This window comes from Balaenoptera acutorostrata, chromosome 8 (assembly GCF_949987535.1).
Source record: "Balaenoptera acutorostrata chromosome 8, mBalAcu1.1, whole genome shotgun sequence".
Taxonomy (NCBI): Eukaryota; Metazoa; Chordata; class Mammalia; order Artiodactyla; family Balaenopteridae; genus Balaenoptera; species Balaenoptera acutorostrata.
Window position 1 is genome coordinate 76,352,804 of NC_080071.1, and position 11,983 is coordinate 76,364,786.

The 11,983-nt window shown below is 53.5% G+C and overlaps 1 protein-coding gene across 1 annotated transcript; it reads left to right on the forward strand.

Annotated features, from left to right (window-relative positions):
- The first annotated feature begins 3,652 nt into the window (after positions 1–3,652).
- On the forward strand, positions 3,653–11,359 carry DES (desmin). The gene is made up of 9 exons (XM_007187981.3): positions 3,653–4,327; positions 5,576–5,636; positions 5,758–5,853; positions 5,969–6,130; positions 6,291–6,416; positions 6,823–7,043; positions 8,692–8,735; positions 10,261–10,343; positions 10,556–11,359. Exons 1-9 carry the CDS (start codon positions 3,750–3,752, stop codon positions 10,595–10,597), a joined length of 1,413 nt encoding a protein of 470 aa, XP_007188043.2. The 5' UTR covers positions 3,653–3,749; the 3' UTR covers positions 10,598–11,359.
- The last annotated feature ends 624 nt before the right edge of the window (positions 11,360–11,983 follow it).

Genomic DNA, 11,983 nt, shown 5'->3' on the forward strand with positions numbered 1-11,983 from the left:
AATAAAATACTTAGAAATAAACATAACCAAGGAGACATAAGATTTGTACATTGAAAGCTACAAAATATTGCTGAAATAAAGAAGACACAAAAATATTGAAAGACATCCAGTATTCACTGATTGGAAGACTTAATATTGTTAAGCTGTCAATAATACCCAAAGTGATCTGCAGATTCAGTGCAATCCCTATCAAAACCCCACCAATGTTTTTTGAAGAAATAGAAAAACTCCTTCTATCTAAAATTCATACGGAATCTCAAGGGACCCTACATAGCCAAAACATCTTGAAAAAGAACAAAGTTAGAGGATTCACACTTCCTGATTCCAAAACTTACTACGAAGCTAGAGAAATCAAAACAGTGTGGTACTGGTGTGAGGACAGATATATAGGTCAATGGAATAGAATAGAGAGCCCAGAAAAAAATCTTCACATATATGGCTAAATTGTTTTCAACAAGGGGAAAAGGACAGTCTTTTCCACAAATGGTGCTGGGAAAACTAGATATTCACATGCAAAAGAATGAAGTTGGACCCTTACCTTATACTATACATGAAAATTAATTCATAATGGATCAAAGACATAAAACTGTAAGGCTCTTAGAAGAAAACACAGGGGATAACATTCATCACATTGGATTTGGCAGTGATTTCTTGGATGTGACACCAAAAGCACAGGCAATAAAAGAATACATAGATAAACTGGAGTTCATCAAAATTTAAAACTTTTGTGCATCAAAGGATACTATCAAGAGAGTGAAAAGGCAACCCACAGAATAGGACCTCTTGAATTATGTGCTAAGTACATTACCCATCCAGATAAATTATCATTATTTTTAGCAAGTCCAGTTCTAAGCAGTCCTCAGGGGAGTCTAAAATCTTACTCCAGTGGTGCTCCCTGCCTGGTTCAGAACATAGTTTGGAATGCTCCTCTTTCACCTGCCTTCCAAGCCTCAGAGTGTTGTTTTGCTGCCCTCCATGGCAGCAAATCCTCAGGGGTGGAACCAAATTTTGGAAGCAGCTCCAAGTGGTTCAGAGCCAAGTCTGGTAAATGTTGATTTTGACTAGAGAATAGATGGCGTAATTTATTTATTTGTTTTCTGCCTCATTTCACTAAGGAACTGAGGCCTTGGGCTTGTCCGAAGGGCAATTTCCTTTTGTGGTCTGGAGACTATTCACAGAGAAGAGTCCCAAATATGTTCTGTCCTCCCTAGTGTTGTGGAAATGGTTGCACAGTCTCCTACAGTATATTAGCCAGGATTGTTCTGGTTACAAGTGACAGTAGCCATTACCAAGTGGCTCAAGGAAAAATAAAGGAAAAGTTTATTGGCCCCAAAGCCAGGAAGGACACTGGGGAAGCTCACAATATTGAGGGGAGAACTGCAGAACCAGGGCCCCAGGGGATGGAATTTAGGACTTCTAGCCCTGCATTCTCCTCCTCTCTGGGTGTCTCTGTTTCTCCTGGCATGCTGACCTCTCTTTCTTCCTATGCCAGAAAGAACTCCCCAGTGGGCAGGAAACATGGTTACCACAGGCTCCAGTTTAGTAATTCCAGTTCCATCTATAAATTCCAGGGTAGATCTCTGATTGGCCCCGCTCAGGTCTAGGCTTGCCCCTTGAGCCAATCACTGCAGTCAGAGGGATGCAGTTATAAGACTGACTGGAGCTGAGTCACCTGTACACTCATGGGGTGTGTGTGTGTGTGTGTGTGTGTGTGCAGCAAAATAAGAGGATGGGAAAGAAAGCTGCCTGAACTAAAACAAGGACACTGCTGCCTGGGATGTGCTAAGGATTCACATGATCTCCAAAATTCTCCAGGAGCCTACAGTCTACTTTGGGAGATGAGACACAAAAATAACCAGAACACAACAGATTGCAACGACTCGAAGGCTGGATAAGAATACCTGGAACTCCCCACCCACCTCATAAGCTCGTCTCTAGGATAAAAATTAGAAACTGAATGTGAAAGGGCTTTGCAAATACAGCAGCAACAAAGCCCATTGCAGTTCACCTGGCACATTCACACCCACTCTGGGGTCAGACTGCCTCAGCCTCCTGAGCTATAAAATGGGAATGGTACTACTTCCTACCTCATAGGGTTGTCAGAGAATTGGGGATCATGGGTGGGGAGTGCTTAGCAGAGTGGCACACAATGGGTGCTCAGAATACATAAGGTGTTATTATCTGCATATTGTTACCTGAGCCCCTTCAAAGCCCTAGACGGTAGACACAGCCAGGCTGACCACTCCCACTTTATAGTTGAGGACACAGAGAAGTGAAGGACCTGCCTGCTTGTAATTACATCTGCTGGTAATGGCAGAGCTAGGGTAAGACCAGTCCTCTATTTCCAAGCTTTGCCTTCCAAAAGGGTCAGGCCTGAGAGAGGCCTGTAGAGTGCCAGGTGAAGGTACAGAGAGACAGCCAGCATTCATGGAGAAGTAGGGATGTCCTTAGGGGTCAGCCAGTGCCTTGTACTAAGGAGGAGGCCTGTGAAGGGATGGACAAGCCCTCTGCAGGGCTCCATTCCTGCTGGGGGCTTGGAGCATTATGGGGGTGGGAAGTGATTGGGGCTCATCACCCCAAGCCTTCCTCCACTATCTGACACCCTTGTCTCCTCAAGTACTCGGCCCCCACCCCCCAGAGCTCCTCTCCTGTGCGCTTGTTTCCCGGACTGATGCATTCTCCTCTATAAATACCAGCTCTGGTATTCGGGGTTGGCAGCTGTTGCTGCCAGGGAGATGGCTGGGTTGACATGAGGCTCCTGACAAAACACAAACCCCTGGTGTGTGTGGGCGTGGGTGGTGTGAGGAGGGGTATGAATCAGAGAGGGGGTGGGGGAGGGCTCAAGGGGGGCAGAAGGCAGGCGAAGCTGGTGGTGCAGGGTTGAGAGTGTGCAGTTATGTTATAATTGTTATAATTGGAAACTGAGAGCCTACCAGACCCTTTCTGGAAATCACCCTGTTGTTTATAAACTTGAGGCCCTGCCCTCACCCACAGGGGGGAGGAAAAGGGCCTTCACTAGTTCAGAGAGAAACTGAGGCTGGGAGCTGGAACCCAGGGGCTAGTGGACACACCTGAGCAGGCGGGCTCTGGCGGGGATGGCTGAGTGCCCCGGGCTGGTCCCCCCACCATCCTCCCTGCCTGTCTAGAGACCCTCCCCCTCTAGGCCTGGCTAGTGGGCTCCTGGTCTTTGCCTGAGCCCTCCTAAATGTTCATCACTTTCAGAGACTCTTTAGAAAAAAAGGTGATTTGGAGCCTTTCTTGGAAATAGGCCTTGTCCCTTCAGGAAATGATCCAAAGTATCTGCTTGCAGCAAAAAGGAGCCCCTCAAACTACATGGAAGCCTCTCCCCTGCTCTCTCCCCTGCCCGCAGGCAGGCGGGCCTACCTGGGGGCTCCAGACATGCTTGAGCCCTGGTGAGGCGATCGGCAGGCCTGCCCATCTTCTGCCCCCCTAGGTCCACCAGCCTCTCCCACGCCCCTCAGGGGCCCCCGCACCCGCCGGCTGAGGGGCTCAGGCTTCTTGCGGGGGAGCTGGCCTCCCTGCCCCCACGCCAGAGGCCGCCCTTTCCTGGCAGGACAGCGGGATCCTGCAGCTGTCAGGGGAGGGGCGGCGGGGGCTGATGTCAGGACGCATACAAATAGTGCCGACGGCCTGGGGCCCTGTCTCCCCTCGCCGCAGCCACTCTCCGGCCGGCCGCCCGCCGCTTCCTCCTCCGCGCCGCGCCGCCCAGCCTCGCCCTCGCCGCCACCATGAGCCAGGCCTACTCGTCCAGCCAGCGCGTGTCCTCCTACCGCCGCACCTTCGGCGGGGCCCCGGGCTTCCCGCTCGGCTCCCCGCTGAGCTCGCCGGTGTTCCCGCGTGCGGGCTTCGGCACCAAGGGCTCCTCGAGCTCGGTGACATCCCGCGTGTACCAGGTGTCGCGCACGTCGGGCGGGGCCGGGGGCCTGGGGTCGCTGCGGGCCAGCCGGCTGGGGTCAACCCGCGCGCCCTCCTCCTACGGCGCGGGCGAGCTGCTAGACTTCTCGCTGGCCGACGCCGTGAACCAGGAGTTCCTTACCACGCGCACCAACGAGAAGGTGGAGCTTCAGGAGCTCAACGATCGCTTCGCCAACTACATAGAGAAGGTGCGCTTCCTGGAGCAGCAGAACGCGGCGCTCGCTGCCGAGGTGAACCGGCTCAAGGGCCGGGAGCCGACGCGGGTGGCCGAGATCTACGAGGAGGAGCTGCGCGAGCTGCGGCGCCAGGTGGAGGTGCTCACCAACCAGCGCGCCCGCGTCGACGTCGAGCGGGACAACCTGCTGGACGACCTGCAGCGGCTCAAGGCCAAGTGAGGACCCAGCGCTCCCAGAACCCCCCTCTCCATGGGCTGGGCGCGGGAGGCTAGGCCTGGGGCTGGGTCCAGCTGTCAGCACCCTGTCGTACCCAGGGAGAGGGTCGTCTACCTGTGTCCCCCCAGGAGGGGAGAGGGACGCCAGGTCTCTCCCCTGTGCCCGCAGTCTGCAAACGAGGAATTTTCTTGGGGACATCATGGGGTGGAAACGGGAGACCTTGGGAGACCAGGTGCTTCTTAAAAAAGCATCTTAAGTTGCTGGGGGTTGGGCAGGCACATGGATGGAGAAAGGAGGCCCATGTGCAGTCAGAGGGAGAGGGGAGGTTGGTAGGAGACAAGGAAATCTGGGGCCAGCAGTAGCTCTCAGCTCATCTGTGATGAGGCCCTGCGGATGGGGGTAGAGAGGGGATCTTGGCCCCTGGGCCCGGCTGAAGCTTTCCAGGGGGGACCGATAAGCTAGAGGAAAGCGGAGAGTGGGTGGGGGCCGCAGCCCTCAGAAAGCTTGGAGGACCAGATGGTGGGCTCCACCAGGCTCCCAGTACGTACAGGCAGCAGGTGTAGTGAGCCGAGTCACTGGCCCACTAGCCAGGTCACAAATGTTAAATGAGCACCTGCGTGGGCCAGGCTGGGGCTGGGGCCTGGGAACGCAGAGGTGGATAAAATAGACATGGTTCTTGGACCTCCCTGGTGGCGCAGTGGTTGGGAGTCCACCTGCCAGTGCAGGGGACAGGGGTTCGAGCCCTGGTCCGGGAAGATCCCACATGCCGCGGAGCAACTGGGCCTGTGCGCCACAACTACTGAGCCTGTGCTCTAAAGCCCGCAAGCCACAACTACTGAAACCTGCAACAGGAGAAGCGGCCACCTCAATGAGAGGCCCGTGCACCACAACGAAGGGTAGCCCCCGCTCACCGCAACTAGAGAAAGCCCATGTGAAGCAACGAAGACCCAACGCAGCTAAAATTAAATAAATAAATAAATATTAAAAACAAACAAAAAATAGACATGGTTCTTAATCCCAGGGAAGTCACAATCTGGTGGGGACATAGACTTCCAGGGTGTGGCTCCAGGGCGGAGATTGGGCCACTTCCTGTTCCCTCCCTGTGTGGGCGGGGCCTCCTGTCTCTATCCAGCAGCCAGGCCTCCTCTCTCTGTCCTGAGCCCACTCCCTGGGCAGCCCCCAGTCAGTCTTCTCCACTGCCAGTTTTATCCCCACCAACTGTCTGTCCTTCTGCCTGTCTCTGCCAGGATGCAAGAGGAAATTCAGCTGAAAGAAGAAGCGGAGAACAATTTGGCTGCCTTCCGAGCGGTGAGCCCTCTTTGGTCCCCCAGCAGCCTTACCCCTTCTGTCCCCTCTGTGTCGCCCTTGGTCTCCCTCTGCCCTGACCGGGTGATCAGTGACCCTCTCCCTGTCACTTGACCTTTACCAGGATGTGGATGCAGCCACTCTAGCTCGAATTGACCTGGAGCGCAGGATCGAATCTCTCAACGAGGAAATTGCGTTCCTTAAGAAAGTGCATGAAGAGGTATGCCCTTGTGAAAGCAGCTGGAAGGGGGGTGGTGGTGCTGGGCTCCGGGAATGGGGGTGTGAGGATACGTGTGGGGCCTGGTCGGGGACTGAAGCCCAGCTGTACCCTGCAGGAGATACGTGAGCTGCAAGCCCAGCTTCAGGAACAGCAGGTCCAGGTGGAGATGGACATGTCCAAGCCAGACCTCACGGCCGCCCTCAGGGACATCCGGGCTCAGTATGAGACCATCGCGGCTAAGAACATCTCAGAAGCCGAGGAGTGGTACAAGTCAAAGGTGGGACTCTGTCCCCTCTGTCCCCCTCAATCCCGGTTTGGAGGTACTTCCTATGGCTCGCTCCATCTTTGGGGAGGAGGGTGATCCTGGGGTCTCCATGTTCCCTTGCCCACCCCTACCTGTGACCTGGTCATCTCAGGGCCCCTCTCTTTGCCCTTAGGTGTCTGACCTGACCCAGGCAGCCAACAAGAACAATGATGCGCTGCGCCAGGCTAAACAGGAGATGATGGAGTACCGCCACCAGATCCAGTCCTACACTTGCGAGATCGATGCCCTCAAGGGCACTGTGAGTCCCTGCCCACCTTGCCTGGTCTAGCCCTTCCTGTCTGCAGCTCACACTCTGTGACCTCGGGCCCATCATAGAGTCTCTGTCTGCTCAAATCTACCACAGGGATAAAAAAAGATAGGTGGATTCCCAATGGGGCTCTCAGGAATCATGGGACTCCTGCATGGAGGCGAGGAGGCCGAACAGTCATGCTCCCTTGTATCAGTTCTGTTCCCTGAGTTTCCACATGAGACTTCATTTGAGTTCAGAGTTTCCTGGCTCAGAAGAGTTTGACAAGCCCTAGACTTGGCCATCTGGGGTTGTCTCCCAGCCCCGAGGCTGTGCCTCTCTCCATCCTGGGCCCCGAGTGTCCCCCCCACCACCACCACCGCAGCCTGTCCTTGACCCGGGCGCCCCTCCCCTGCAGAACGACTCGCTGATGAGGCAGATGCGGGAGCTGGAGGACCGCTTTGCTAGTGAGGCCAGCGGCTACCAGGACAACATCACACGCCTGGAGGAGGAGATCCGACACCTCAAGGATGAGATGGCCCGCCACCTGCGCGAGTACCAGGACCTGCTCAATGTCAAGATGGCCTTGGACGTGGAAATTGCCACCTACCGGAAGCTGCTGGAGGGCGAGGAGAGCCGGTGAGGGGCAAGGCAGGGGCTGGCCGTGGGCTCCTGGGGGGTGCTGGGGGCCCATTCCTGCCCTGAAGCAGGGCTCAGGATCACCTTCACAAGATCTGGAAACAATATTATATGAGTCCACCACTCTGCTAATTGCAGAGAATTAACCAAGGCCACCTGGGTAAAAAGTGATTTAATTAATAGCTTTTATAAAAAGAGAAGTATAAGTATTCCCACATCCATCTTCAGAATTAAGAACCAGCAGCATAAAACCATATTCAGCAACCAGTAATAAAACATTACTGCCAGTCAAGAGAAAGATGGAAACAGAGCGGGGAATGATGAGGAAGGAAAGGGAGGGGGCAGATAGAGACAAACAGAGACAGAGGGGCTTGGACACGATAGGCTAAGAGAGAAGGTGCAGAGACTCGTGCTCAGAGGGTGCACACATATGCACATGCACATGTATACACACACATATGCTCATAGGAAAAGACACAATGATACGCTCAGAGCAAATCACCTCTAGACACAGAAAACAACATACAAGCAGAAAGGGACATGAGGGAACCTTCTTGATTGATGGAAATGTTCTATATCTTGATTTCAACTGGTGGTTACATGGTTGTAGACACTGATCAAAACTCACTGGATTGAACACTAAAAATCTATGCATTTCACTATGTAGACTTTTTTTATATAAATTTATTTTATTTATTTATTTTATTTATTTTTGGCTGCGTTGGTTCTTCATTGCTGCACGTGGGCTTTCTCTAGTTGCGGCGAGCGGGGGTTACTCTTCATTGTGGTGCGTGGGCTTCTCATTGCGGTGGCTTCTCTTGTTGTGGAACACAGGCTGTAGGCGCATGGGCTTCAGTAGTTGTGGCACGTAGGCTCAGTAGTTGTGGCACGCAGGCTCAGTAGTTGTGGCACACGGGCTTAGTTGCTCCATGGCATGTGGGATCTTCCCAGACCAGGGCTCGAACCCGTGTCCCTTGCATTGGCAGGCGTATTCTTAACCACTGTGCCAGCAGGGAAGCCCCTTCACTATGTAAATTTATCATCAATTAATAACAGGTCAATTACTCAACAAAATGATGCCCATTGATACTCACAAAAATGATAAAATCTGAAGTTTAAAAAAATCGGCAGACATATTTAGATACAGATTTATACAAAGAAAGATTTCAGATATTGTAGAATAACATCTGCATATAATGACCCCTTAAGTGGCATTGCATTTTCCCAGCACTAGGCATAAATGGCGGTGGCAGCTCCTGGAACTTGCCCTCAAGTGAATGGGCCAGAGGTTCCCAGCCTGACTGGAGGGTGGGCACACACAGTGGATGTCACCCACAGCTGCCGTTGATACACCCTGCAGTGCCAAGGGCAAGAAGGAAATCCTGGTGCAATGGAGGGTGCAGTGGTGTCGGGGGTTCTGGTGTCACACCAGCAGGTCAGAGATGGAATGGGTGATCCTTCCAGAAGGGAAAGTTCCTGGGACAGCTGGAGTTGGCCTTTGGCCCCATGCCCCGAGCAGTGTTGAAGTCAGTGGGACTGGGACAGCTGAGGATGGTGTTTACAGAGGACCAGGGCAAGCTTTGAGGGGTGGTCACAGAGAGAGATGGAGGGTCCTAACCCTTTGGGGGCTTGGTCTCTCCCCTTTCAGGATCAACCTCCCTATCCAGACCTTCTCTGCCCTCAACTTCCGAGGTGAGTGCATGTTGGCAAGTGGAGGCTGGGGTGGCAGGGGATAGGAGTCCAGCGTGGGCACTGCCCAAGGCCAGCCAGGAGGGGAGGATAGAACCGTAGGGACAGGGTTGGGGTCTGGGGAAGAGAAAGGGGGCTGCTACAGGAGGACGGGGGAGTTTAGATAGAGGCGCCTTCTATCAGAGGGAGCTTTTAATTTTATTTTATTTCATGGTATTGTATTGCATGACCATGTTCCCTGCACCTTCTGGGAGTGTTGAATGGCCAGTAGTTTCTGTTTCCTAATATGGCCAAACTCCAAGGTACCAGGGGTGTCCTTGGAGACCAGGCAGCAGGAGCATCTAGAACCATATATCCTGGACTACAAGGCACCCACCACTCATTGTCCGTTTGGCAAGTTGCCAAGCACTCCCCCCCGCACCCCCCCCAGCTGCTTGTTGAACACCTCCAGTTTGCTGGAGCAAGGTGTTGGGTGCATGTTTTAAAAAATGAAGCCAAACCTTAGCAAAGCCAAACAATTAAAAGAACGAACTCCTAGGGCATTCTGCCATTCTGATGTTAGTAATATGCAGATAGAGTGGTTTCCAAACCCCGGAGAGCAGAAAAACATGCTATAATGATACATTAGGAAAGCAAGATGGAGTCCTTGGCAGCTTCGCCTTTCCTAGATCAAACCTTTTATATATTCGATGTTCATTTTCATCAGGAAAAAATACACGCTGTGCTCCACTGAGTTACAATGTTCATCACAGGCTGGTTGCCTGCTAAGGAGATTCACCAACACCAAACTCATAATACCAAGGACCTAAATTTGACCCTTCCTATAAAACTCAGAACGTCTCTTTTCAGTTAGTAGTTTATCCAGACACCAGGTGTGAGCCTTGCATTTAAAATCGCTTAATGCTTTTACAAGCCAATAGTTCTGGGCCATTATAGGGAAAGTACCATTGTTACCATTTAATAGTGGGGAAACTGAGGCACAGAGGGACAAGTGACTGGCCAAGGGCACAATGAATCAGTGACTGACTCCTCTCCATTTCTCTTTCATTAAGACATCAAACTGCTCATCTGGAGTCTTAAGGGGGCTGGGTACCATGAGGTCCTCCAAAAGAGTATCTTGGTTCTGGGCTTTGGGGTCCTGTCAGGGTACAAATTCATGCAGGGCTCTCCTGCAGCCAGGGGTGTAGAGGGAGCGAGGAGGTGTGTGTGTGTGGGGGGGGTGGGAATGCTGGGCGGCCTGGGCCTCGGGGATCCCCTGCCGTCCTGAACCCACCGGCACCTGGAGCACATCTGTTGGCTCCTGATCTTATCCCAGCCCTGGGACAGGTCCCTGGGTCTGCAGAGCCACCTGTTGGGTGCTGGGCTTAAGGACAGGTGAGGACATTTTGCTGAAAAAGTAACAGGCCCATCTTGAGGGGGTGGGCGTCTTCCGGGCTCTGCCCGGTGGGACCAGGGAAGGACTCCCAGCCACAGGAAGAGCCCAGGTGTGGCCTTGGTCAGTCTGAGTATGTGGATGGATCTGTTATAGAAACAAGCCCTGAGCAAAGGGGTTCTGAGGTCCATACCAAGAAGACAGTGATGATCAAGACCATCGAGACCCGGGACGGGGAGGTGAGTGGCCTGCCTGGTCCCCTTACCCTTGACGGGGGCCTCTGGGGTGTGTCCGGGGGGCTGTCAGCCAGGTGCTTTCCACCAGCTGTGCTGGTTCAGGCTCCTGCCTGGGGGCAGAGGGGATCCTGCTGTGCTGGGGTGGAGGTGGCCCGGGGCCATGTCTCCATTCTCTGGCCAGCACTGGGTTAGACTGGGTTTCTCTTCCTCTCCAGGTCGTCAGTGAGGCCACACAGCAGCAACACGAGGTGCTCTAAAGCCAGAGACCCCTCTGCCATCAGAGACCGTCCTCACCCCTGTCCTCACTGCCTCCTAAAGCCAGCCTCCTTCTATCCCAGGACACCGCACCCAGCCACAGTGCTCCCCTCACGGCCTCTGACCCCTGCTCACCGACCACCCCTCATGGTCCCCACAGGGGACGTGGCTGAACCCTCCCAGGCACAGGGAGCCCCCTGCTGTGTGAGGTGTGGATGTTGGAAGTGAGTGAGCCTGGCCCTTGGCTGCCCTTGTAGTGTGCTGGGCAGAGCCGGGGTGGAGCCAAGGCACAGCAAGGCCCTGCCCCTCCCACATCCGTGACCTCAGGCTCTAGCCCCTGGCTTTGGAGAGGACTCCAGAGCAGGGTGCAGGGACCCCGCAGGGTCAGGCTCAAGCCCCATGGACCTCCCCCACCCCCTCTCCCCAGCCTGAGTCAGAAAGGGCAGCATCCTCAGCAAGCCAGGCAGGTAACTAGGGACATAGCCCTCTGTGGAGACTGTGGGGCTTGAAACTGACCCCATGGTCCATTACTTTCCCAGGGTGGGCTTAGAAAGCAGGGGCTGCAAGAGGGAACCCCCGAAGGTGCCAGATGTGGGAGCAGGAGATTCAGAAGGAGAGAGGGTGGGCGAGATGCTAGAGAGAAGAGAGGAGAGAGGCAGAGAGCGGTCTCAGGCAGGTGGCCGGGGTGCCCACTTCCCTGTGCCTGCCCCTCCCTTGCTGCAGAGGCTCTGGACAGAAACAATAAAAAGATAAGCACAAGCCTAGCATGGCCCCTGCTGTCTTGACTGCCAGGTCTCCTCTGGGGAACCCCAGGGCCCTGTCGCACCACCTCTTGAGATGGACTGTGTGCTGCCTTCCTGCCCAGCTAGACTGTCCCCCAGGGCCTGTCACCCCTTCTGTCCCCAGAGCCTCCCAGCCTTGCTGTATGTGTGTGGCATATGGGGGAGGGGGCTGGGCAGGGGGCTTTGGTTGGGGAATCACAGATACCTCTCGTTAGGCCCCAGTTCCAGGACTGACCCCACAGACTGGCTCTGAAGTAGGGCTCCCTCAGTCCCTTCCCTAAAGAAGCTTACACTTTCTTCCCACTAAACCTGCATCTTTTAAGCTCAAAGCCAGATTCAGGAAAAATAACAATGTTAAGAAAAATAGAAAGCTCTATCTTGTTCTTGGAGAAGAAAACTCAATAGTCTAAAGATGTGATGTCAAGTCATCCTCTGTTAATTTATAATTTCAATGCAATACAATCTCAATTAAAATACCAAAGGGAAATTTAGGGAGAATTTGGGAAGATGGGAGGGGAAGGTAAGACATATTTAAAAAAAAAGGAAATCATGGAATGAAACATTAACACAGGTACGTTAAAGGTTTCTGTGGGGAAACCTTAATTA